Source organism: Capricornis sumatraensis, chromosome 16 (genome assembly GCF_032405125.1).
Source record: "Capricornis sumatraensis isolate serow.1 chromosome 16, serow.2, whole genome shotgun sequence".
Lineage (NCBI taxonomy): Eukaryota > Metazoa > Chordata > Mammalia > Artiodactyla > Bovidae > Capricornis > Capricornis sumatraensis.
Genome location: NC_091084.1, coordinates 42,135,127 through 42,161,764, shown reverse-complemented (window position 1 = coordinate 42,161,764; position 26,638 = coordinate 42,135,127). Strand labels below are relative to the sequence as shown.

Below are 26,638 nucleotides of genomic sequence, written 5' to 3'. Positions count from 1 at the left end.
AGTTACAATATAATCCTATCTGAGAAAATTTTCTAAATAGCATCCTATTTCAAAATCATGCCTACTACTTTACAACAAGTTAAACTAATGATGAACAATTTTCAGAACTATAAAAACATGAGAGAAACAATTTCCTGGAAGAATAAAAATTTGGTAATGGAAAATGTTCATAGAACTAGCTGAAATTAGCTGAATAAAGGGGGAAAAAAAAACTAGAAGACTTTAAAAAGAATTTAGTAACACTGAATGACGTTATTTAACTGTAGGACTATTTGAGTAGATCTCTTAAATTTTAAGGGTTGAATATTTTTAAAATAATATGAAGGGTAGAAACAGTAGAAGAGACTCTCAAAGAAATCTATCTTAAAATGTCATAAAATTGAAATAAGTGACATAAGCTTGCAAAATAGGGACAGTAATGTTTTATGTTATTTGTATGCCTAGAGAATACTAAAAACTCAAAGAATAATACAGGAATTTGGTAAGATGACTGTATTCAAGAAGAAAATTTGTAAGACAATAACTTTTATTTTTACCAGTAATAATCAGTTGGTAATACATATATACATACACACACACACACAGGATGTTTACTGTAACTTTATTACAAATGGGGGAAAAGTACAATATAACCTGACTGTGTATCTACAGGGGAATGATTGAATAAGATCTGTTATATATTGGGTTGGCCAAAAAAAGTTCATTCAGGCTTTTCCATAACCCATTTTCTACTGGGCAATTTTGTCTTCAAAAATTACTCAAGAGACATTTGACTTGGATAAGCTACAACTACTGAGAAATAAGATAATGTAAGCTATATGGAGACCATTGATGTATGGTGAAGTTTCATTAGTTTGTATGGCATGCCTAAAAAATGAGGAGAAAAGACATTTTAAACATGCTTCAGAAAGTCCTGTCAATCCTCCAATAGGTTGCGGAGAGTGGATTAGGTGAATCCAATAGCAGACAACATATTTCCCATTAAGGAATCCAAAATTGTTCCTTAAGATAGAAATATAAATTTACATTAATAAATTGACTTTTTTTTTTGCCTGTAAGTATTAAGGGGTTATGTCATTGCATACCCAAACGACTGATTTTAAAACATACCAGGATAAGCTCCACTCAAAGAGGAAAAAGCCTTCAATTAGACTATTACCTGATGCTTTCTTGTGACTTGGAATTTTTATGTTCTACTTTTTGAAATTGCTTATGTAGGCTTTCTTTAAATTTACTGAAGGATAGTTGATTTACAGTGTTGTGTTAATTTCTGCGATACAGCATCTTGTAGGCCTACTGAGACGTGGAGGTGACCACACTGTGAAGAGTTATGACCAAGTTCATCCACACAGAAGCAGTGGTAGCTCTTATAGCTTCCATCTGGCTGTCAGCAGTTGTAGGATCCCATCAGTTTTAAGACAGCCTGATTTCAGGGATGTTAAAATGTGAAAGGATGTGTGCGTTAGAGTTGATTAAATAGGACACATCAAATTAGTTATCTTCCAAGTGGGTTTAAAAGGAAAGAAGGTTCTTGAGATATAAATATGGTTCATATTGTACTACACTATGAGAGTATTCAAAACACCTTGAATTAGGACTTGACCACTGCCCAGGGGAAGCACGGAAGGCTTTCCAGTCAGGGCACAGGAATGTCCTTGGAGAAGAAGGCAGACATGAAAAAAGAGGGTAAACCCCAGTAAAATAGCTCAAATATAATAAACTGGGTTAAATGCCCACCTATGGTCCTGGATTCCCTGGAGAAGGGAAAGGCTACCCACCCCAGGATTCTGGCCTGGAGAATTCCATGGACTGTATATGTATATAGTCCATGGGGTCACAAAGAGTCAGACACGACTGAGTGACCTTCACTCACTCACTCATGGTCCTAAGGCCTTATCATTTTGGGGTTTCAAGACACATTCCCTAGGTCTTCACAATACATATGAGCACCACAGTGCCACCATCAGCTGAGGAAGGGACCGCAGCAACCCTCTCTTACTAGGTGCTCAGTGTGTATTTGGTGAGTGAGTGAATGAGTGAAGGTGTGAGTACGTGGCTTAGGGTGGTGTGTAGCAAAAGTAATAGCTGTTCTCTTTCCCTTGTCGCCCCAGAAAAACTCGAGAGTGAGAAGCTGAACGTCGCTGAGGTCACCCAGTCAGAGATTGCCCAGAAGCAAAAGCTGCAGACTGTCCTGGAGAAGATCAATGAAACCCTGAAACTTCCTCCTCGGAGCATCAAGTGGAATGTAGACAGTGAGTTTTGTGGAGGGAAGTGGGATTGTTACAGGACACCTGTGGGGTTTCCCCAGGAGGTTGCATCATAAGCTGGGTGGGTGCAAACCCATATATCTCTGAGCGAGATGTGCCTTTCCTTAAAATGCAAGCTCATCACCCTCATCCAAAGGAAGCTGAGGAAGGTGTTCTGTAGAAACCTCATGTAGACTGTTGGGAAGGGAACTCCTGTTCATTGAGCTACTTCTGAGTCCCAGCACACCCTTTTGAGAAAACTGTCTCCAGCCTGTCAAAGCTCTGGAAAGTGGAGATCCCTAGTTTGAGCAGCTGAGAAGCAGGGAGCAGGGACTTGGCTCTATTCCAACGCCCACCCCCTTCCTCTCACCCCCATACTGTCCAGAGGGAGCAAAGATATGGTTGAGAGCATAGGTACTGGAATAGGATTTTAAAATTCAGGTTTTCATGCAAGTGTAGCTCAAGGATCTCAGAGACTATAAATGGTTCATTCTCTTGCTGCTTCAAGGGCCTGGCTGTCTAATATGGACCTAATTGAGTCCATATCAGTCAACATGAGATCAATAGATTTGAGCGAATCCAGTAGCAACAACACGTCTTCCTATCGGGAGCCCAACATTGTTTTGTTCTTTGTGATAGAATAAAAATATGCATTTAGATGAATAAAATGACTTAGATTGTAGGTTTTGCCTTTTAAGTATTAAGAGATTGAGTATTATATCTTATTGCATCTGATGTATACAACTTACAAAAATTTTTTTTTGTGGCTGCACTGGGCCTTTGTTGCTGCACACGAGCCGTCTCTATATGCGGTGAGCGGGCATCTCACTGCGGTGGCTTCTCTCGTTGCAGAGCACAGGCTCTAGGCACCGGGCTTCAGTAGTTCTGGTGCGTGGGCTCCAGAGTGCAGCCTTAGTAGTCGTGGTACATGGACTTAGTTGCTCCACAGTATGTGGAATCCTCCCAGACCAACGATCAAACCCACGTCCCTTGCATTGCGGCCTGATTCCTAAACCGCTGGACCACCAGGGAAGCCCTGATGTATACTACTTAAAATGGACGTCTCCTCCCCACCCCACCCCACCCCAAAAAACCACCTTTTAGACCTGAGAAAGTAAGGGGAATCTTCACCTCTCCAAGTCAGAGACATAGTAGCTGCCACTGGCAATCTCTTTAGCGGGTTCCTAATATCCGACATTGGAGAAAGATGCCAAGTACCTCCTTCAGCATAACTGCACCTTTGCTTGCAGGCATGATAAGCTGCCTGGAGCAGCACACAGCACTGGGAACAAGGCATCCTCTGCCGAGCAGAGTAGATACCTGAGGGTGGGAGCGGGGAGGCCATGGCTGTGAGCCCCAGAGGCTGCCCCAGGCCCCAGGAATGCTAATCATGTTCAGCGGGGGAGGGAAAGGGAGCTGATCACTAGTTTGGGTAACGTATCTGCATTCTTGAAATCCATAATAGTAATAAGCATTAAAGCCCTCTGATGGTGACCTCTGGTCAGTTTTGTTTGATCCTATTTCCTACTCCTTTGAAAATGGACCATCTCTATATACCTCTGCAACACAAAACACCTTTTACCTCTTTTTTTTTAAATTGAAGTATAGGTGATTTGTTAGTTGCTCAGTCTTTTCCGACTCTTTGCGACCCCATGGACTGTAGTCCACCAGGCTCCTCTGTCCATGGAATTCTCCAGGCCAGAATACTAGAGGGAGTTGCCATTCCCTTCTCCAGGGAATCTTCTCAACCCAGGAATTGAACCCAGGTCTCCTGCATTGCAGGCAATTTCTGTACCGTCTGAGCCACCAGGGAAGGAGTAAAATATCGAGGAAACCCTCTGGAGCTCTCTTTTCTTTTTTTGTTTTTATTGAAACGTAATTCGTTTATAGTGTTGTGTTAATCTCTGCTGTACAGCAAAGTGATTCAGTTATACATAAATATATATACATTCTTTTAAAAATGATTTTTCATTATGATTTATCACGGGATATTGACTATAGTTCCCTGTCCTACTATAGTAGGACCTTGTTTCAAAACTCCTTTTCCTGTATCATGGACTCCAACTCGGAAAATAGGAAAGTGGAATTGTTTTCTTTCATTTGTTTTTAGGCAACAGAAATCTATTTGCTTCCAGTTTTGGAGGCCGCAAGTCTGAGAGCAAGGGGTGGGTATCTTGGTTCTTTCTGAGAGCTGCAAGGGGAGGATCTGTTACAGGTCTCTCTCCTGAGCTCACAGAGGGCTGATTTCTTGCTGTATTTCTTCACATCGTCTTCCTTCTATGCATATCTCTGTGTCCAAATTTTCTCTTTTGATAAGGACACTTGTCATGTTGGATTAGGGACTCCCCCTATTCCAGCATGACCTCATCTTAAATAATCACATCTGCATTGATTTTTACAAATAAGGTCACATTCAGGGGGACTGGAGGCTAAGACTCCAGTGGGTTTTCATTTCCTTCTCCAGGATGAATTTGAGGCTGGAGTAAGCAAATCAACCCTTAACATCTGGCCAGCCCCCACCTACCTCTCTGTCCGCAAATGTATCTGATGCTGTCTCAGCCTCTCTCCTTGTCATCCATACTGGCCTCATTTAAATAAGGCACAATATTCCCACCTTTCTAGAACCCTTTCTGGAAGACATTTCCTTGATCTGAAACATTCCTCATTTCATCTTCCCCGTCCACAAACCATTTTGCCTGGTTGAAGATAGGAATTTTTTAAAGCCACATCAGAACCCTTGTCTTCAATGGCTTTGAATGATTTGTTTTGGGTTCGCATTCACTTTCATTTCTTCTAGGGAAATGTCTACAAGTAAAATAATCACATCTATTACCACCCTCATCTAGCTGTTTTCATTTTTTTGTCATTACTATCCACATCAATGCATAGTTTTTCATATTTTTACTTGATGAAGGCATGTACAAACTCATTTTGTTATCCTCTCTTAATATTACATCATACACATCTTCTATATTCACATGTGGTCTTTGTAGTTATAATTTTTGATAGCTGCTCTGTTTCCTGGGCTAGGTATCCCATAGTTAACTTAAACCCTATGTTGACATTGATCTTTTTTAGAATGTTTTCCAGCTTATTGCTAATATCAGATAGTGCCGAGTTAAATGTTAGGTTGTGACTCTTTGCTTCTCTTGAATTATTCTCATCAGATAGCTTTCCAGAACTGAGAGGAATGACTAGGTCAGAGGGAATAATTATCTCAGGGACCAGCTCCCTGTGATGCCTTGGGGCTTCAGGCCGCAGTGCTTTCTGTGATAAGGAATGTGGCGGGCACGACTCCCAGGGCAGGCTCTAACCCCTCCTCTCTCGGTTATCTTCCCTGGCTCTTTCTGAGGACATTGTGTCATCTTTCCACTCAGGATCAAGGTGGCAGGGGCAGCACTGAGTTTCCAAGGTCCTTGATCCAGGGTTTTAGGGGATTCTTCCTTTTCTTTTTTTTAATTCACAGTAATAATTTTTATTATTGAAAATTTAGAAAATACAGTTAAAAGACACTTAAATAACATCTAACATATTTAACATATTTATAGTGCTGTATGCCTTGTACTTATCTAAACACTTTACATATTTTGAGCCTTGCAATCGTTATTCAACCATCTGAAGTAAAGATTCTACTGACCCCATTTTACAGATGGGAAAGTTAAGGCATAGAGAGGTTAAGAAACAATGAATGTAAACTTCCCAAGGGCAAGGATTTTTGTCCCTTTACTGCTGTATCCCTAAAGCCTGGAAAAATGATTGGCAATACTAAGCACTATACTATTTGCTAAAGGAGTGTCACACGGTGGGTGAGTGGTGGAGCCAGGATGAGACCCAGAGAGTCTGGCTGCGCCTGTGTACTGAGCCACACATACTGCCCCCAAGAGCTGTCCATCAGATACAAGCACTGTCAGCCTTGTGATGTTCCTTCGAGGTTTGTGTGTGTGTGTTTGTAAGAACTAAATACATCAATAAATGAATAAAATGTGTGCATATACTTTGCATATAAAATATATTTTTATGAAGATGAGATAAACCTGTATATGTGTTTAGAAAGTGTTTATCTTTACAGATCATTATCCTTCTATATGTCACTTTTTAAAATATTATATGATATAGATTAGGTATATCATAATTTACTTAACTAATGACAGATTTTAAGATTTTTTTTACATTTTCTCACTAATATCAGTACAGCCTGAGGAGTTCTGTCTGCTCATAGATATAATTACTTCTTAGGAATAAAAACCCAGCAGTGTTAGTTTAGAACCAAAGGATATGTACATTTTAAGGTCCTAACACATACCGTCAAACTGCTTCCTCCCAAATTGTACCAATTTCTGTTTCCACCACAATTCATGTTTGGAGAACTATTTCTCACTCAGCAGCACCCTTGAAACAGTTTCCCAGCCCTAGAGCGACCCTCTTGGGGTCTGCAGGGCCCAGTTTATACAGTGGAGTCTTGGTTTCTCAGCCCTGCTGTCATTCTGCACGTTTCCACCCTGACTGGAGCACAGGCCACAGCGGCCCTGCATTCTGCCCGGCGTCAGGGAGAAGACACCCGGAAGATGTGCTGGGAGATAAAAGAATGAGAGTGCCCAGATACACAGAGGTTGTCAGAAGCTTTCTTAATTGAAAAGATAACATGTCTTTATTCTAAAGAAACGTTTGAAGCAGGAAAAAAGAATCAATCTTTCAGCTATAGCATTTTTTTTTCGCTTTCCAAGGCTTGGCAACAAGCACATGTGTGTATGTCTCTATTTGTGTGCATATGTGTGTGTGTGTATTTATATACATGTATGTATGTGTGTATGTACAAATATATGTGTATTTATAGGCATAAATCCATAAATGTATATTTCCCTTATTTCTAGTTCTCTTTAATATTATATTCTTAATATTTACATCTGTCTACTTTGTCTTAACAGTGATTTTCGATATATGCAAACTATCTCATCTTGTGGATGTTCTATAATTTATTTAAGCAGTGACTATTAAATCATGTTTGTCCCAACCTTGGGATTTGCAAGGAAAATCTCAGGCACCACTGAGGAGAAGAGAAGCAGCTCTGTAGTTAGGATAAAGGAACCAGAGCAGTTGTACTCCTTTTTATCAGTTTTGCCTGATGACTTTTGGAACAAAGGATTTCTCTGCTTACTTTTTTTAAAAAAATTGAAGTTAGACTGCTTGTCTAAACCACCCTCTTACATTTGGATATGCGTTTCCCAGATTTTTAAAAAATGATAATATATTACATGATAATTAACCATTATGGTTTATCACAGGATATTGAATATAGTTACCTGTGCTGTGCAGGAAGGCCTTGTTTACCCATTCTATGTATACTACTTTGAATCTGCTGACCCCAAACCCCCAGCCCATCCCTTCCTCACCCACCCTCCTCCCTGGCAGCCACAAGTCTGTTCTCTGTGTCTGTGAATCTGTTTTGTAGGTAAGTTCATCTGCGTCATATTTTAGACTCCACATATAAATGATATCATGTGATATTTTGTCTTTCTCTGTCAGGCTTGCTTCCCTTAGTGTGATCATCTCTAGTGATAGTGATATAGTGAAGTCGCTCAGTTGCGTCCGACTCTTCGCGACCCCCTGGACTGTAGCCTACCAGACTCCTCTGTCTATGGGATTTTCCAGGCAATAGTCCTGGAGTGGATTGCCATTTCCTTCTCCAGGGTGTCTTCCCAACCCAGGGACTGAACCCAGGTCCCCGCATTGTAGACAGACGCTTTACCGTCTGAGCCACCAGGGAAGTGTATCATCTCTAGGTCCATCCAAATGGCATTATTTCATTCTTTTTAGTGGCTGAGTAGTATTCTATCCTGTAAATATGCCATATCTTTTTTTCCCCCAAACTTTAAACTTAATTTTGTATTGGGGTATAGACGATTAACAATGTTGTAGTATCAGGTGAACAGCAAACGGACTCAGCAATACATAGACATGTATCCATTCTCCCCCAAACCTCCTCATATGCAGGGTGGCACGTAATATTGAGTCGAGTTCCAAGTTCAGTACAACAGGTACTTGTTGGTTGTCCATTTTGAATATAGCAGTGTGTTCATGACCTTCCCAAACTTCCTAACCGTCCCTTCCCTCTGGCAACCATAAGTTCATTTTCTAAGTCTCTGAGTCTCTTTCTGTTTTGTAAGTTTATTTGTATCATTTCTTTTTAGATTCCACTTTTAAAGGGTGTCATATGATATTTCTCCTTCTCTGACTTACTTCACTCAGTATGACACTCTCTGGGTCTTTCCATGTTGTTGCAAATGGGATTGTTTCATCCTTTTTGATAGCTGAGTAATATTCCATTTATATATTCCCACATCTTCTTTATCCATTCATCTGTCAATGGACGTTTAGGTTGTTTCCCTGTCTTGGCTATTGTAAATAGTCTGCTAGGAACATAAGGGTGCAGGTATCTTTCTGAATTATGATTTTGTTCAGATATATGCCCAGGAATGGAATTGCTGGTTCATGTGTTAACTCTTATTTTTGAGGAACTTTTACACTGTTTTTCATGGTAGCTGCACCAGTTTACATTTCCACCAACAGGATAGGAGGATTCCCTTTCTCCATGCCCTCTCCAGCATTTATTATTTAACATCCTTTTTACACAGCATGTATGTGATGTGAGAGAGAGAGAAACTACATAGTTTTTTCTCGTGAACGTACACCCAGAAAGACAGAGCACTCATCGGAAGAGTGTGCCTACAACACAGCTCTGCTTTGCTCACCGAGACAGTCAAGGTAGCATACGGCATCACCAGAGTGTGAGAACGAAATCTCTGACCACAGCTTTTCCAGCATCATGAAAAAAGGGTAGCGGGAGCAAATGTCCTTACACGCCTCAGTGACGGGACTGATGTGGTCAGTTCTGACTGGAAGAACAAACCCAGATTTTGCGTTTGTGCATCATGTCAGTGGGTCTGTCGCATGCCAGCTGCCCTTTTTTGAAAGGGTGAGTGGGCCACACTGGGTCTCATCTGTGGTACTTGGGCTCTCTCGTTGCTGCGTGGGCTCAGCTGCCTCATAGCACATGGGATCTTCATTCCCCGATCAGGGTTCAAACCCGTACCACCTGCCTTGGCAGATGAATTCTTTACCACTGGACCACCAGGGAAGCCCCCAGGTGCCTTCTTTAAGGCTGTAAATGTTGGGGGATTCTTAGTTGACAAAGCCAAAGGCCCCAAGCTGAAAACTCCTTCTGGAAGGCCATGCGTTAGGAGCAGTTTATCTGCTGTATGGTGGTGGTATTGAGTTGCTGTTCATCAGAGTCAGTGGAAAACCTTCTTTGAAGCAGCAATGATAACAGAAAACTCTAATGAGTTCCCAAGAATGGTCTGAATCATTTCATTTTCTTGGTGATTTCCCAAAGCTTCTGTTAGAGCAGATTTGTTGATCCCAGGGCAGACAGAATGACACCCTAATAATGGGCCCAGTTCACACTCACTAACTACACAAAATAGACATTTCTTGTTCCTTCCTTAAATGCCCCTGTAATTAGACCCATAAGGCTGGTAGGACTTACTTTCCCTGTGAAGGCAGGTAAAGTATCCGGAGACTTTCTCCTTTCATGAAAGAAAGGGGAGAAAGTTGACGTGGTTTAGTTGTCTGGATGCCAGGCACTTTCTCATAAGTGATAATAAAAAAATCTCCCTGGAGAAGGAAATGGCAACCCACTCCAGTATGCTTGCCTGGAGAATCCCATGGACGGAGGAACCTGGTAGGCTACAGTCCACAGGGTCACAAAGAGTTGGACATGACTGAGCGACTTTTTAGTTTTACTTTTTACTTAGTAACTATATAACATCCAGCTAAAGACCAACAGGCAGGTATTCTTTCTGCCCCCTTCTGATGTCTATGTCAGAAGCTTTCTCTATCTCCTTTATACTTTAATAAAACTTTATTACACACACACGCAAAACCCACCATTCCTAGGCATTGCTATGTGCTAGGAGCTTTGCCTATGTTATGTCTGGAAATTCTTACCACCTGCATTTCTTCATAGGCATTGTTATCCTCACGTGTGAGGTTGAGCAGGTTGAACCCCAGGGGCCTTGAATGGCTTACCCAAGGCCGTGTACTCAGTAAGGGAATGGTAGTTTGTCAGGTCAGAACACAAGCTCCAGTTGGCCTGACCCTGTGTGCCCGTGACATCAAACCCTTTTTTTCCTCTCATCTCAGAAAGCTACAACTCAGTAGCTTCCCAGCCTTTTCTGGCATACACGGCTTAACATCCAGCACACACAGCTCAGCTACAGAAGGCAGCTGGGGCATGAACACCCCCTCCCAGCTATGACCCAAAGGGCACTGCCTGCACTGACTATGCATGGCACTCAAGAGAGCAACAAAATCCTGGGGTGTCTCTCATGCCTTCCTCTGGGGCTCTTAAAGCCCTGGGCAAAGGAAGGCACCTGGTGTCCTGACTCCGTGTTCCCTGATTGGGAGCCTGCTTTGTGTAGAGCCTTGGAACAAGATTAGGGCTGATAACCCATAGAGTTCCCCATCAGATGGGAAGGGAGGGGGAAACAGCAGCCATGCTTACGGTCATTGGCAGAGAGTGCGCAAGAAGCTGGAGGTGGCGCCGCGCTGATCTGCGCTCAGGCTCCAGCGGTTGCCGGGATCCCAGTCAGAGTGGAGAAGCACTACACTGCAGTCCAGGAATAACACGATCTAAGAAGTAAACCCGTGGGATCTGGCTGAGAACCGAGGGGGCCCAGGGTGAGGCCTACAATGACTACGGGTGTCCCCTGACCCTTGGGGGTGGGATGAAAGGAGTATTGATTGTGGATCAAAGTGAATCAGGATGCTGGGTGAGGGGCCACTGACCCCAGATTTCTTTTCCACTTTGTGTACAAGCATTTATTTCTGCATGTAGCTGAAGATAAGGTTTGATGGCCATGAACCACCTCACAAGACCAGGACACAGACTGCAGTAGCCCCACGTGGCACTGCTTTGTTTTGAATATCTGTTTATATCTGCCTAGAACCTGGAAGAAGACTCTCTGATTTATAAATCATCTTTCATTTCAGCCGTTCATGCCAAGAGCCTGGTAGCCATCTTGCATCTGCTAGTTGCTCTGTCCCAGTATTTCCGGGCACCAATCCGACTGCCTGACCATGTTTCCATCCAAGTGGTTGTGGTCCAGGTAAGTCAGAAACCACTACAAACATCAGTGCCCTTAAAGGGGTGCAGGGGCTGAGCTCCGGGGTGAGCTCAGGCACACTGGGAAGCTTGCTAGGAGGACTGAATGAGTGCTGAGTGTGCCTGGGTGTGCTGTGTGTTGGGAGGCATGTCAGTGAGCTTTCTGATGCGTATGGGCTTATTTCCGATATACATACAAAGGGTGGAACAGCATGTGCTTGTGTCCGGGACAGCCTTATGTGGGGCATGTGCCTGGGGTTTACATGCTTTCGTGAGGAAGGTACCTGGGTGTTATGTATTTGAGGGTGGGTGCTGTATGTATTTGTGAGGTCTGTGTAGTAGGATTAGGAGAACATATTCCTATGTGTGTAAGTATGTCCTGCAATCTATGGAGGGTCATTTTTTGGTTCAACAACCAGTTATTGAGAAGAGGCAGGTATCTGTGCATGTGAGGGCACGTGTGCGTGTGTACACGTGTGTTTGAGAGAGACCCTGACAGGCCGTGCCCGTGCTGAGGGCACTGCTGCTTTTCACCTGCCCAGAGAAGCACAGCTGGGGTATCAAGTCATCTTGTGCAGATTATTATGTGGAATTTCCATTTACACATGGCTCTGTCCTTTCCACAATGAGGGGATGCTCTCTCCCCATGACTATCTCATTCTGCTCCTAACCCCATTAGATACTCAAATTCAATTTTATTTTCCAACTTTATGCTGTTGAGCAAAAGGTCGTCATTTTGTTGGCTTCTGTTCTTTTCCAAATAAACATGCTGCAAGGGAGAACATCCCTAATGAACAACTCCCTGGTTATTCAAGGTTATCCAGGGTTCTGTCTGGCGGCTCTGCCATCCCTTGGTGAAGAAGAGCCTGGAGGGCCAGTAGGTTTTGCTTGAGAAGCCAGGCCAGGCCAGCTTCCTGGACAAAAGTTCTTTGGGCCAAGCTTTCAGGAATCAGAAGTGAACTGGAGGAAAGGCGGACATGGGGGTGCCACTCAGCTGTGCCCTAATGAAAAAGTATTTTTTCTAATGCCTTCTGGGTACTTAACTTGCCAAACATTAAGGGGGTATAATAGGAATATGACACCTTGGCCCTGCTTGCCCAGAGACAGGACTACCTAAGCCGCGGAGAGGGCTATCAGAGGCCCATTGTCAGTGCACACATGTGTGGTTCAGACACTGAATGCAGCTGACTGAAAGGGACTAATTGGCCTCACTTCTGGGCTCTCAACTGTGTCAAGCATGGCATGAAGGATTTTATGGATGTCGGCCAGCCCAGAGCCTCCTGGTATATGCATCTTCCTAGCGAATCCAGGCCATCTCTATTGTGTCATTTTTTTTTACCAATCAATAAAGTGTGAATCCATTTCATTATATTTTTTAAAACTATGATTCAGGATTTGTGAGGATGGCGGGTGAAACAGTGGTCACTGCAGGCCCGTGTCTCATGCCTTATTTTGAGCTCAGTTATAAGCCATCAGAAGCCTGTCACTGGTTTAATTTCTCCTGCAGGCCGTTTCCTTAGCACGAGGGAGAAAGGAGGACGTGTTATGTAAAATGGCATCAAGGCATGTCAGGTTTTATGGGGTGTTTTGCTTTATCAAGTGAAACAGGCACAGAAGCATGACTCAGAAATGGCTGTAAGATGCTGACTGAACTAGAGGGTTAGTTCTTTAGGGAACAAATAGTGGTTTGAAGTGAATCAGGATGCTATGAGGGGCACTGAACCCAAAATTCTTTTCCATTCTATGTACAAGCATTTATTAATTCTGTCTGTTGTTGGAGATGAGGTTTGATGTCTGTGAATGGCCTTATTAGTCCTATGTGAAAATTGTTACATATGTTGATGCTGAATTTGGAGAAAGTCCTGGTTTATCCTCACTGGATCTTTTTTAAATGGAATTTTACATTTTTTTCTTCCTTTTTTGCTTTGATAGTTCATTCTTCTTAATCTAATCCAGATACAGGCATGGCCTTTACCCAGCTCTACCTTTCCTTCTGTAAAAGGATTTTGTAAGGATGCTAGTTTCTGTGGCTATTGGGAATGCCAAGAAAAGGTTGTGAAAGTTGGGACAGGAGGGTCAGAAGGTGGGCTTTAGCTAAGAGAATAAAGCTTGGAGGCTCCTTCTTGACACACCTTGGCCTTTGTGGAAGATGGATTTGCTCTGACAACCTCTTGCCATGCCTAGACTATCTTCCAAGTGTCTGGTAACTGATTGGGTAAGGACCTGATGAATGCATCTCTCTCCTCACCTTCATCAGAAAATCTCCCTGAACCCCAGCACTGCTTTAGCAGCTCACATGCCCAGCACTCAATTGACTAACAGTAGGGACTTCTCTTGGTCCACGGGCTAAGACTCTGCGCTCCCAAAACAGGGGAACCAGGTTTGATCCCAGATCAGGGAACTAGATCCTGCATGCTGCAACTAAGACCAGGTGTAGCCAAATAAATTGATTTTTTAAAAATTGACTAGTAGCAGCCTCTGTCTCTCCGAACAGCATTCTGATCGTGCCTCTGCTCCCCCGACTCTGCCTTTTTTGCGGGGGCCATTCCTCCCACTAGAGTGGGCTCTCATCTGTGTCCAGCCCCATCCTAGGCTGACCCTCCCAGCTCAAAGCACTTGTTCTGGTCCTGCTCTCAGCACTTCCTCTCTGCAGGGGGCAACCATGTAATTGCTTATCCACCGCACATTTGAGAGGGAAAGAAAATCCTACTCTGATAATTGAGCTGGGTCCTGAGGCATAAACCAGGAGCTTGTTTGAGGAAAACCTTCGTGCTCACCTTTTCATCTACCCCATTTTACTCTTAAGTTCCTCGAGGTCCGAAACTGTCATAAGTCCAACAGAGGGGCTTGTGCGGAGAAGGCACTGATTAATGAAATGGAGAAGAAAGAGGATAAGTTGATGGCAGGGGGTGGACAGATGATGGGCAGATAGATGCGTGGATGGACTTACAAAGTCCTTACCCTTTTCTCAGAGCATAAGCTAGTTACCTAAGGACTGTACTACTTACTGAAAAGCTCCCCTAGTTAAACACTTTTTAAAAACTCTCCTTCTGACTTCTCCAAGTTGGCCTCAGTTCCTCCACCCCAACCCCCCCACCCGCCAGTTAAATGTGTTTCTCTGCTTCCCCCTGTGGCCCCAGCCGGAGGGCAGACACACCCTGGCCTTCATTTCCATTTGGTTTTCTGTGGATTTCTCCAGGAGGCAGTGTGCTTCCAGCAGAAGGTCTTCCAATAAAGAAAGAAAAGAGTCGCCATCCAAGAAACAGCCGACTTGTTTGGAATAAACACTAATTGCACTTAAGTATGAATGGTACAGTCCAGTCCCAGGAAACCAGGGGCCTTGTTTCACTTCTAGCAGTATCTCATCGCTGGCTTCATTTCTTAAATGCCAGTAACTTTCTCAGTATCAGGAATGTTAATCAGTTTTTTGTATTTTTCTAAAGCATATTTTTCTCTCCTCCTCCCCAACCCACCCCCGTTTTCAGAAACGAGAAGGAATCCTCCAGTCTCGGCAAATCCAAGAGGAAATAACTGGTAACACAGAGTATGTCAACACCATTGTTGCCAGCGATTCTGTAATGGAACACAGATGTTTCTCCGAAATTCATCCATTTGCTGATATTTAGTTTTCATTTATTGGGATTGCAAGAGGGATTAGACTTCAGCCAATGATTATAGTTTAGCCTTTTCCATGCATTCAAAACATGCCTCTCAATGCTTAAGGTACAAACTTGGGTGGGGAAGTGGGGAGAGGGAATTAGCCGTGATTGAAAAATTCTAATTTTGTGGCACTCCAGGAAAAAGTGTGCCCAAAAAAGCCAACCAGCATGAAATCGTCATGCCATAAACATGGGATTGAATTTAAATTGTTAACCTTCAAAAGGACGTTTTTCTTCCTTTTCTGAATCTGATTTATATGGTCACGTGCCATGACCCAAAAAGTCCCTCTCTACCTTACAGTGGTGGATTTTTTTTTTTTCAATTTACATTCACAGAAACTGGAATATCCGAATATGTAAGAGGTTTGTCATAAGAAAGATAAGTTTTGTTCTCAAGCACAAAGAGTGGGATGGTGTGGGGGGATCTGAGATCACTGGGCAGGCCTGAGCCCTGGCCACACACAAAACCAGCAAAATTGTTTGTATCTTCTCCTGCTCTCCCAACTTTCCTCTATTTTCCTTCAAACAAGACGAGCCAGTGGAAAGGGCAGGGGCACATGGAGCAATGATTATACCCCCTAAAACCTCACAGCCCAAAGATGGAGGAGAAGCCATCCTTGGTTTACTTGACTTGAACACTAAGTTCATTATTCTTCCCAGTACACTACCTGCAAGTCATTGCTTAATAGGTGATAGATATACAGTTAGAATAAACATAATAAGAATTGAGAAAAAAGATGTATTGAGCATTTAGTATATACTAGAAATTATACTAAAATATTTGTATATATTAAATCATGTAATGCTCAGAACATCTGATTGAGTTGTTTACCGTGTTATCTTCATTTTAAGAGTAAGCAACCTGGAGCCCAGAGAGGTTTGGTAGCTTGCCCAAGGTCACACAGCAAGCAAATGGCTCTGTAAGACTTAAAGCTAAGTGGTCTGTCCCTAATTCTTGTGCTCTCACTGCTTTGCTGCATCACTGCTGTGAGTATCGTTCCAATTCCTGCCCTCTTTGAGAAAACCTATTCTAGGTCAATGGCAGGTGCGCCTTGGTGGGTATCACAGGATGGACGGGAGAGAGCCAAACCTACCTTCCCAAGCCAATGCCTTCAGCAAACTGGGCAGTGAAATGCCATATTGGGATGGTCCCTGAGCCCTGCTCCTAAAACATGGTTGGGGATCCTGAATTTCTGAGTCCAGTATTCTTTCTCAATTGTAAGCGATAGTATGAGTTTATTTAAAGCAAGAAATATAGTTAAAGCAAGTCCTTTAAGCATCACTTATACCAGGCTTTGTGTGAACACCAGTATATCTGTAAAGCAAAGGGGAAAAAGAAGTGGTAATGTGGTAAAGACCACCCATAGTTGGAGACTTAATGCAGAATAAGATGCCAAGGAAGGAAGCTTTGGGGGATCTGCAGCCAAAGGTGAGGAGAGAAGAGTCACACTGTTTTTTCTCTTCTTCCCGCAGGGCTCTTTCTGGAAGGCATGGTGAGTTGCGTAAGATTGTCCTCTGGTGCTGGTGCCTGCCAGTGGGGTCCAGTTAATTCAGCAGCAGCTGGAAGAACAGGCACTCAGCTTGCTTCCTGTGTGTTTGTCTGCGCCAGCCTGGTGACAGGCTGGCTGGTGGGGAGGGAGGGTCAGCCGCTGGTGGGAAGAGAAGGAACCACAGCTGCAGTCCTGCAGGTCACTAGACCATCGGCACTGCTGGGCTTCTGCGTGGGTCCTGGGCGCTCGCAGGGCAGTCTTGCTCTGCGAATAGTGTGGAAGTAGAGCAAGTGATGCGCACAGCACAGCCCCCTCTCCCCACTCTGTCCAGCCCTTCTCGAAGCTGCCTCTTTGCTCATCACACCTCCTGCCTCTCCCATTTCCCAGAACCTTGGGTTTGTTTCTAAGGTCTCTGAATGTCCAAGATCCCAATTCCCATTCTCGGATTTAATCATTAAGAGTGGGTGCGAGAGTGGGAGAGGCAGCCCAGGACCACAAGCCTCCCAGGGCTGGGCTCCTCTTGGGAACTCCCCATTCCCAGTGGCAGATCCATCTCCACTCTTTCTTCCTACTATTTATTTTTTGCTTGTTTATTTGGCTGCCTCGGGTCTTAGTTGCAGCATGCAGGATCATTTAGTTGTGGCATGCAAACTGTTAGTTGCAGCACGTGGGATCTAGTTCCCTGTTCAGGGATTGAGTCCAGGCCCCTTGCATTGGGAGCAGAATCTTAGCCACTAGACTCCAGGGAAGTACCTCCTTCCACTATTTCACCCCTCAGATCAGAGGACCTAGGGGCTGTAGCAAGGAAAATCCCTGCAGGGGGCATGGCTTCACTATTTTCTCTGATTCTATATTCACTGTGGATACTATTTTGAAATATTCTAATCATACTACATAATAACTCAGATCAGCAGATACTTCAGAGTTTAAGGAGCATGTACTTTCTAGTCTTTCATCCTCATAACCCATCTAGGGGAGCTTCATGTCCAGTGCGCATTTTATAGAAGAGGAAGGCGAGGCTAAAAGGATTGGAGTGACCGGATCCCTCAGGAGGGGGAGCTCCGCTTCTGTGCTGCAGCTCTGTGGCTCCCAGTCTGCCTGTCTGCCCTCTACCAGGAAGCCTGTCTGGGTTTTGAAAATTAGGGAGTGAAGTGATTTGATATTTGGATGACATTCTGCTTTCAGAAAGCTTTAGAAACACTTTAGAACCATGACTAAATCATGGTATCAAGGGATACAAAATAGTGAAGAGAAATGGCTAGTTCCAAGCCAGACTGCCTGCTAGAGCCCCCCAAACCCAGCCTAAAGAGAGTTGATGTGGAGGGTGGACACACGTGCTCACACACACACAGAGGGGGAGAGGACCCCAAGATAAGAAGCAACCCCAGACCTCTGTCCAAGCCCAGTTTCCCAAGTTTCCAGCACAGTTTATCCCCCAGAGAATTCTCACCTGGAGGTGACCACTGGTCTGTAGAGGCTGGTGCCTGGGACCTGGGGTGGCACTAGCTCTGGGCTCTATTTGCTTTCTCTTTTTTTCAGAACGTGATGCTTTTGACACCTTGTTCGACCATGCACCAGACAAGCTCAACGTGGTGAAAAAGGTGGGAAAGAGGTGCCTGAGAGGGAGGGTGGGAGGGAGGAAGGGGAGTGAGACCTCAAAAGACATCAGGAAAAGCCACCCCCAGCAGCTTGCAAGCTTTCTGAAACTGGTGTCATGTCCAGATGACCACAAACACAGGGCTTTCCTGCTTGATGTCTGTTTCACCTGTCTTGTTCTCGCTGGATGCCTTATCTAGTTTCTTTCTTCTCCCATTCAGATCACAGCATCTCTGGGAGGTTCTGAGGCTACGGGCCCCTGTCTTCCCACTCACATTGAACCCCCAGCCATCCCTGCTCCTCACGCAGACCTCCCTCTGTCTCCCTGGACGCAGGCACCTGTACCAAGTAGAGGGGAGACTGGAAGGGACCCGATGTGGTCATTTCTCCTCTGGCCCCCTGAGCCTGGGCTCAGGCACCCCAGCTGTCATTCTGTCCTCTCACACTCCCCGCTCCTTGCCCAGTCTTGGGCCTGGCTATCTGAGTCATACAGTGCCTGGGCCTGCGAATCCTGGGGGGCTGTCCTTCCCTGTGGACGCAGGAGTTCCACAAGAGCTTCACTGGCTGCGCCGCCTTGGCTGGGCCTCGTCCTCTGTCCTCACGGTGGAGTCACGGGGCAGCCTCCGGGGCAAGAGTCTCCATCTCAAGGCCTGGCTTGTGCTTTTCTTCTAGACACTCATCACTTTCGTGAACAAACACCTGAATAAACTGAACCTGGAGGTCACAGAACTGGAAACCCAGGTGGGTGACAACCCCGAGTGCAGGGTGGGGGACAAGACCCCGCAGGCCAGCCACTGTTCCCAGGGCCCCGCGTCGCCGGGAGGCTTTTCCACCCTGACCCTGGAGCTTCTCTGGGGAAGGGAGAGGGAATTCTATTCTCCTCAGAGGGGTGAACTACATGAGATTTCTCTGAATTTTTTCCTAGTTCTTATTTTGAAAATCTGCAAGAGTATTGTCATGAACCTCTATGTACTCTTCACCCACATACACCGATTGTTAGCATTTGTCCACATTTGGGTTTTTTTTTCTTTCTACCTCTAAATACTTCAGCATACGTCTCTTAAGAACAAGTACATGCTCTTAGAGAATCACAATACAGTAGTCAAATTCAGGCAGTTTTATCATCAGTGCAGAGTTAACCTATTTTGGCTGAACCATGTGAAATTGCTGCTGTTTGACTACTCTGGACATGAGCAGTGTCACATGGTTCAAAGAAACACAGATGTCCTGATACTCTCACCTGAGCCGTGTAGTTGTCATGTCTCTTTACTCTCTTTTTAATAAAGAACAAATCCTCAGCCTGTCTGCCTAATGCTGACATTTTTGAAGAATGTGAGCTATATGGTGCCTAGAATCTATTTCTCTCCTTCATGATTAGAGGTAGGTTATGCATGTTCAAGAACAGTACCACTGAGACAATACTGTGTTCTTCTCAGGTATTTTTGTCCATCAGTTCGGTACCTGGTGGTGGTAACTTTGATCACTTGGCTAAGTTGGCATTCTCCCAGATTTCCCTACTGTAAAGCTCCTCCCCATTATAATTAATAGCTAATCTGTATTTAGGAGATACTTTGAGAATACGTAATGTGTTCCATTTCCCAATCTCCTTTCATTTGCAATTAATTTCTAAAGTGTGATTTTCTTTTGAATACATGGGCACCTCCTATATTTTTAAAGGTAATTCCCAGGTCTGTGACTGAGCTCTCCCTGGGTGTGTCTCAACTCTGGAGGCAGCGTCATATACGGGAGATGGGGACATTCTGCAGAAGTAATGATTACTGGAGAGAGCTGGAATGAGCCCTTGGAACTTCCTCTTCACTTTTCAAGGGCAGGGAAGGGGGTCTCTGCTGAGCATGTGTGGGGTCTGTCTGCAAGTTTCACCGCCAAGTCATTGGAACTGCAATCGGGGGTGGCAGCAGGCTAGGTCTGTGGCACTCAGAGCTATGAGTAACCCTGACCCTAACCCAACGTCCTCTCTTGAGTTGACAGATTGGATTCTTTCATCCTCAACCCATTCCAGCCACAGCCAGAGGAAGGCCCAGCTAACCTGTTCCATGGAAGGGCCTTGATTTTGACACAGATGTTGGGGTCTGCTTCTCATGGTCCACCATGGGGTGGCCTGGAATGAGTCATGCTCAGGCCCTACCCACCTGACTTGAAGGCCAGATGGATGAACACAGGGAGGAAGCCACTCCTAGGTCAAGTTCATGCTCAGGGTGGTTTGCCCATAACCAAGGTTGAGCCACAGCCCCACCAGCTAGTCACCCAGGAGAGCTCAGACTCTGGGCCCAGCCCAGATAATGGGTAATTCAGTCTAGTATTTTAAAAGTTTCCTAAGATGCTTCCAAGAACTTTGACCTCTTGTGAACCCTAGCAACTGTTGTTTATATAAATGTTTGATGGCTCTGCCTCCTTTGAAAGGTTCTAGAATATCAGGTATGCACCTGACCACTCTATCTTCACTCAGGCCTTTATCTTCTAAACCCACAGCACCTACTCCTTTCACACTCCTCATCTCACAGCCCCCCACTGTGCCCACAAAGCCTGCCCAGCACACACGTGCCTCCCCTCCCTTGCGTGGAAAGCCTGCACCCCTCTGCTTGGCTTCAGCGCCTGTTGTTCCTTTGACCAGGCTCTCAGCCAGTCAGGCCTCTGTTGTCCTTGATGGAAGGGACCAGCTCTAAGCCTCTTGCCATAGCCCTGAGCACACAGTTGTGCTTTGTCAGCAAGAGCCAGGACGTTTTGTCCTGAATGCTTTGTTGTTTTCCAGGATAAAAAGTAGCAATAGCTAATATCTAATATGTGTTAAGTGTTGCCTACATACCAAGCAGTGTTCTAGACAACTTACACACATTTACCCTTTCCCTCCTGCTTGCCTTCCTGAACTAACTCCTGCTTATCCCTCGCGTCTCCATCCAGGCGGCACCTCCTCCGGAAGCCTTCCCTGGTGCCTGCTGCGGGATGAGTGACCTCTCCCAGTCTCACGCAGGCCAGCATGTTTCCCTCCCTCAGAGCAGCAGCAGCTGCATGCCTGTCCTCCACAGGAGTCTCCCCACTGGGCCGTGAGTTCCTCCAGGGCCGGAGCCACACCTGACCCACCTCTGTGCTCCCTGTGCCAGATCAGGGCTTGGTACAGAGTCGGCGCTCAATAAATACTAGACCAGTTGAGATCAGGAGCGTGGGCCTGTGTGTGGGGCAGCAGACCTTCCCGCCTTGGGCCACTGTTCATCACTGCCCGCCAGCAGCCTGCCTGAGGACATAGCCTTTGGGGGTTGACCTGGAAGCTGATGGGCCCCTGGATGGGCCAGGGCTGGAGGGCTAGAGGGCCCAGTGCCTTCACCTGGCTCTCTCCTCCAGTTTGCAGATGGGGTGTACCTGGTGCTGCTCATGGGGCTCCTGGAGGGCTACTTCGTGCCCCTCCACAGCTTCTTCCTGACCCCGGACAGCTTTGAACAGAAGGTAAGAGGAGGCCCCAGCCCATATGCCTGACCCATCTTCCCATACCTGTGCTGGGACCATCTGGGTAAAGGTGGTGGCTTCCTGTCTCCCCAGGGTCTTCAGTGTTTGGATGAGGTGGGGCCGTGGTGACGCACAGCTGAGCTGGGGGACAGCGACCTACAGGCCCCTGAGCATCCCTCCTTTGCACCCCCTGGCCACACCCTGCCAGGGGCCACAGCCCAGCTTCATTCCTCCCCAGAGGTGACAGGGAAGATGGCTGCAAAGTGGTCAGACGTGAGGCTCCCTCTCAGCTAAGTTCTGATGCCTCTCCTGGGCTGCCACCGCCCACCTGCTAGACAACGGGCATTTGGTCCCAAGCAGAAACCTTTCTCTGCGTCTTGAATGTCTTTTTTTTCTAAACTTTATTTTTAAATTTATTTTACTTTGGCCTCACAGGGTCTTCCTTGCTGCTCCCAGGCTTTCTCTGGTTGCTGGCGAGCTGGGGCTGCTCTTCCTTGCGGAGCCTGGGCTTCTTACGGTGGTGGCTTCTCTCATCGTGGAGCACAGGCTCTACGGCACGCAGTCGCAGTAGTTGCGGCTCGCGAGTTGCTCCACTACATGTGGAATCTTCCAAGACCAGGGTTCAAACCAGTGTCCCCTGCATTGGCAGGCAGATTCTTAACCACTGCGCCACCGAGAAGGTCCTTTTGAACATGTCTTACTGTCAGATTCTTTCGACTGTGGGCACAGATGTTCCTGGGTTTACCGTCCTGGCCGTGACTCAGGAATACAGTAGGACATGGAGAGGACCTTTAACTCCTCCGGGAGTGCTTCACCAGCAGAGGCTAGGCCTCGTCCACACTCCGTGTGGCAGGCCCACTTTGGCCGCCTTGTTTCTGCCTCAAAAGCCAGCCTCAGTTTAGCTCAGCCCCTGCCCCTCTGGCTACAGTGCTCGTTCTTCCACGGGCAGGTCCCGGGGAGCCGCAAGGGGCCAGGAATGAGTGTGCAGCGCCTCACACACTTCATTTCTCTTTCCAGGTCTTGAATGTCTCCTTTGCCTTTGAGCTCATGCAAGACGGAGGATTGGAAAAGCCTAAACCACGGCCAGAAGGTACTTTGCTCTTCCCTGGGCTCGTGGCAAGAGGCAAGACCTTCCCCTGCACACAGGTTTTCATGGCACAGAGCATGATTTGTGTTTGATACCAAAGGGAGACTGTCCTCTCTGAAACCGTCTTTGCCATTGCAAGGGAAGGTGGGACAGGGCACAGCTGCTCAGTTCTGGGGATGCTTGGTGAGCTGCAGATTGCACAGCCATGGGGGGAATAAAAAGGAACCTGAAATCCCATGTGTGGGATCATCGGTATGAGGGCCCATGCAGACATGATGCAGAGCAGAGGTGCAGCTGCAGGAACTGTCCCGGCCTGATTTCCAGGTTCTTCTGTCCCTGGACAGGGTGCTGACCTGCCCAAGAGCTATCTCCCAGGTAGGCAAGGGGAAGATGCAGAGGGCATCACAGGCGCTCTGCTCTGAGCATAACTACCTTTTCTGCGCTCTGCCAGCTCCAACTCTGCCTAAGGACAAGGCTTGATTTGTCAGGTTTGCATTGCAAAGGTTAAGGCTGAAAAAATGCAAAAAGCAGCAAAATGCCCCAGCAGTGCTCCCTTGCTTGTGCTTAATTAAAGCAATGTGCACATTTGTGCGTGTCGGAGGAGATGGTGGGAGTTGGGCTAAATTGGAAGGACCAGATAAGGCTTTTGTATTTTTTTTCTTTTATACCGGAGTATACAATGTTGTGTTGGTTTTAAGTGTACAGCAAAGTGATTCCATAATACATATAATGGATCTATTCTTTTTTAAAATTCTTTTCTCATTTAGGTTATTATACAGTATTGAACAAAGCTCCCTGCGCTCTATAATAGGTCCTTGTTGATTATCTATTTTAAATATAGCAGTGTATACATGTCAGTCCCAAACTCCCAATCTACCCCTTCCCCTCTGGTAAACATTGGTTCCCTAAGTCTGTGAGTCTCTTTCTGTTCTGTGGTAAGTTCACTAGTATCATTTTTTTCAGATTCTGCATATAAGCAATATCATATTTGTCTTTGTCTGTCTGACTTGCTTCACCTAGTATGATAGTCTCTAGGTCCATCCGTGTTGCTGCAAATGGCATACTTTCATTCTTTTTAAAGGCGGAATAATATTTATTGTATATATGTACCATATCTTCATCCATTCAGCCGTCAATGGACATTTAGGTTGCCTCCATGTCCCAGATACTGTAATCAGTGCTACAATGAACACTGGAGTGCATGTATCCTTTCAAACCTTGTTTTTCTCCAGATACATGTGCAAGAGTAGGGCTGTTGGATCATATGGGAGCACTGGTTTTAGTTTTCTAAGGAATCTCCACACTGTTCTCCATAGTGGCTGTGTCCATTTACATTCCCACCAATAGTGTAGGAGAAGTCCCATGTCCCTGCACCCTCTCCAGATTTTGTTTGTAGACTTTTTGATGATGGCCATTCTGACTGGTGTGAGGTGAGATCTCATTGTAGTTTTGATTTGCCTTTCTCTGATAATTAGCAACATTGAACACCTTTTCATGTGCCTCTTGGCCATCTGTATGTCTCCTTTGGAGAAATGTCTATTTAGGCCTGCCAGTTGTTCTTTTTTGCTATTATTTGTTTTTATGTTGAGCCACATGAGCTATTTGTAAATTCTGAAGATTAATCCCTTGTTGGTAGCATTGTTTGCAAATATTTCTCCCATTTTGTGGGTTGTCTTTTCGTTTTATACATAGTTTCCATTGTTGTGCAAAAGCTTTTGAGTTTATTCAGTTCAGTTGGCAATGGTGAAGCAAGTCTTGGAGGGATTTGATGCCAAGGCAGCAAGTTTGGACTTGATCCCATAACAGTAGGAGTCATGGAAGGTTCTTGAGCAGGTGGGTGGTGTGCTCAGAGCTCTATTCCAGAGAGACGACTTGGAAGGTAGTGTGAGGCACCATCAGCAGCACTGGGGAACGTAAGAGGAAAAACAAGCTTGAGAGGGGACGTAAGTGTCAGCTTTGGAAACCTTGAGGTTTTAACCAAAGAGAACTGGAGTTCAGGCCAAAGAACAGGGCTGTGGTTATATCATTGCAAGTCTTCCACTTATACACCAAGAGAGAATGGAACAACAGGAAAGCATGTAAAGAAAAGAGAAGGGCTAGCAACAGTATCAGAGAAGGCAGTGGCACCCCACTCCAGTACTCTTGCTGGAAAATCCCATGGACAGAGGACCCAGGTAGGCTGCAGTCCATGGGGTCGCTAAGAGTCGGACACGACTGAGTGACTTCACTTTCACGCATTGGAAAAGGAAATGGCAACCCACTCCAGTATTCTTGCCTGGAGAGTCCCAGGGACAGAGGAGCTTGGTGGGCTGCTGTCTACTGGGTCACACAGTCGGCCACGACTGAAGTGACTTAGCAGCAGCAGCAACAGTATCTTATGGGAATGCCTTTACTCATGAGGCTGGAGGACAAAGCAAGAAAACCAGAGGAGAGAGGTCGATTGTGAAGACATTAGTTGGTCCCTGTCTAATAACGCTTTCCAGACCTCAGTAGCTATCAGCTGGCCAGCAAAGGCCAGTTTCTTAGTCCTATTTATCATCACCTTGTTCTGAGCACCTGGTTGCTGCCAGAGGAGAAGTTGTAGCAATGCTGTTGTCCCTCTTGAGGCTTTCTCTCTGCAAGGCCACTCAAGCCATTCTAATACCTTTAAAAGTGGACTCTAAGCGTCCGTGGCCAGCTGTTAAAAGCACCCTGCTTCTGGGTATGGGAGATGTAGCAGGAAGAGTTCCGGCCAGCATTTCTGCTCCGTCTTCTTGATCTGCCTAATGTGAAACTTTCTGGTTACAGATTGGAAGTTCTCCTTCTGACACCAGTTTTCAAGCATTTATACCCTTTAACATGGTTTTTCCAATATCAATTAGTCTATAGGGATATTTCAGCATATAGATGACATTTCTTATATAATTATTGAACTGCTTAATATGAAATTTCCTGACCGATGTGAATGGAAAAACACGTCTGTTTTATTTGCTATTATACTGGGCACTGTGCCCATGCTGAGAATTTCCAGTGCATAAAGTAGAAGTGAAATAGAATTCTGTGAGACTGTACTTTGTGAGAAGTGTACAGCATTCTCTCTTGTTTCTTTGCTTCTACCTGGGAAGTGAAATTTGGTAGTAAATGCTGTAGACTTTTCAAAAAGTGCTTATCTAGGTAGTTCTTTGAGGGTGTTTCAACATCAAACTGGCTGTAGTAGAGGCATTTTTTTATGGTAAATATTTTTAAGGTCAGGAAAATGCTTCCTCTGCCATGCTGTTTCACACTCAAAGCTCTGTTATACCTTGAAATCCCCTGGACACTTTGGGTTTCCATCTCAGATGACTTTTGCTACTCACACTTCATAATCTTTTAGTACCCCAGTTGTTGTTCAGTCGCTTAGTCATGTCTGACTCTTTGCAACCCCATGGAATGCAGCACTCCAGGCCTCCCTGGCCTTCCCCACCTCCTGGAGCTTGCTCAAACTTACGTCCATCGAGTCAGTGATGCTATCAAACCATCTCATCCTCTGTCATCTCTTTCTCCTCCAGCCTTCAATCTTTCCCAGCATCAAGGTCTTTTCTAATGAATCAGCCCCAGTTAGTGTAAATGCAAGTCAAGTTTTAGCATCAAGTTCATGGCCAATGGAGCAGCTGAAATATTGGCATGAAGGTGGTGGCTTTCTATTTAGGGTGTCGTACCATGCCTCTTCAGTTGCACATGACCACTCTGTAATCATTCAGATAGATTCATCTTTGAATATGGTTAAGATACCAGCACTCTAGGCAGATGGGGACTAGAAGACACCTAGAACCAGATAGGAATGAAGTCTGCATGTAAGACAGCCGGCAGGCTGATGGAAGGTCTAAAGTATAAGGAGTCTAACAGCTGGGACCAGGCTACTGCACACAGTGCTGAAAATCCAGGCAGGTGAAGGCAGGTTAGTGTAGATGATCAATACTGTT

The 26,638-nt window shown here is 45.3% G+C and overlaps 1 protein-coding gene across 1 annotated transcript in view; it reads left to right on the top strand.

Annotated features, from left to right (window-relative positions):
- PARVA (parvin alpha) overlaps positions 1 to 26,638 on the top strand; it is a 168,097-nt gene that overhangs the window by 115,020 nt on the left and 26,439 nt on the right. Inside the window, exons 5-12 of the mRNA XM_068989329.1 lie at positions 2,112 to 2,252; positions 11,295 to 11,410; positions 14,892 to 14,950; positions 16,539 to 16,558; positions 18,095 to 18,156; positions 18,824 to 18,892; positions 21,509 to 21,610; positions 22,628 to 22,700. Of these exons, the coding sequence (XP_068845430.1) occupies positions 2,112 to 2,252; positions 11,295 to 11,410; positions 14,892 to 14,950; positions 16,539 to 16,558; positions 18,095 to 18,156; positions 18,824 to 18,892; positions 21,509 to 21,610; positions 22,628 to 22,700 (642 nt within the window). The remainder of the gene's footprint in view (positions 1 to 2,111; positions 2,253 to 11,294; positions 11,411 to 14,891; positions 14,951 to 16,538; positions 16,559 to 18,094; positions 18,157 to 18,823; positions 18,893 to 21,508; positions 21,611 to 22,627; positions 22,701 to 26,638) is intronic.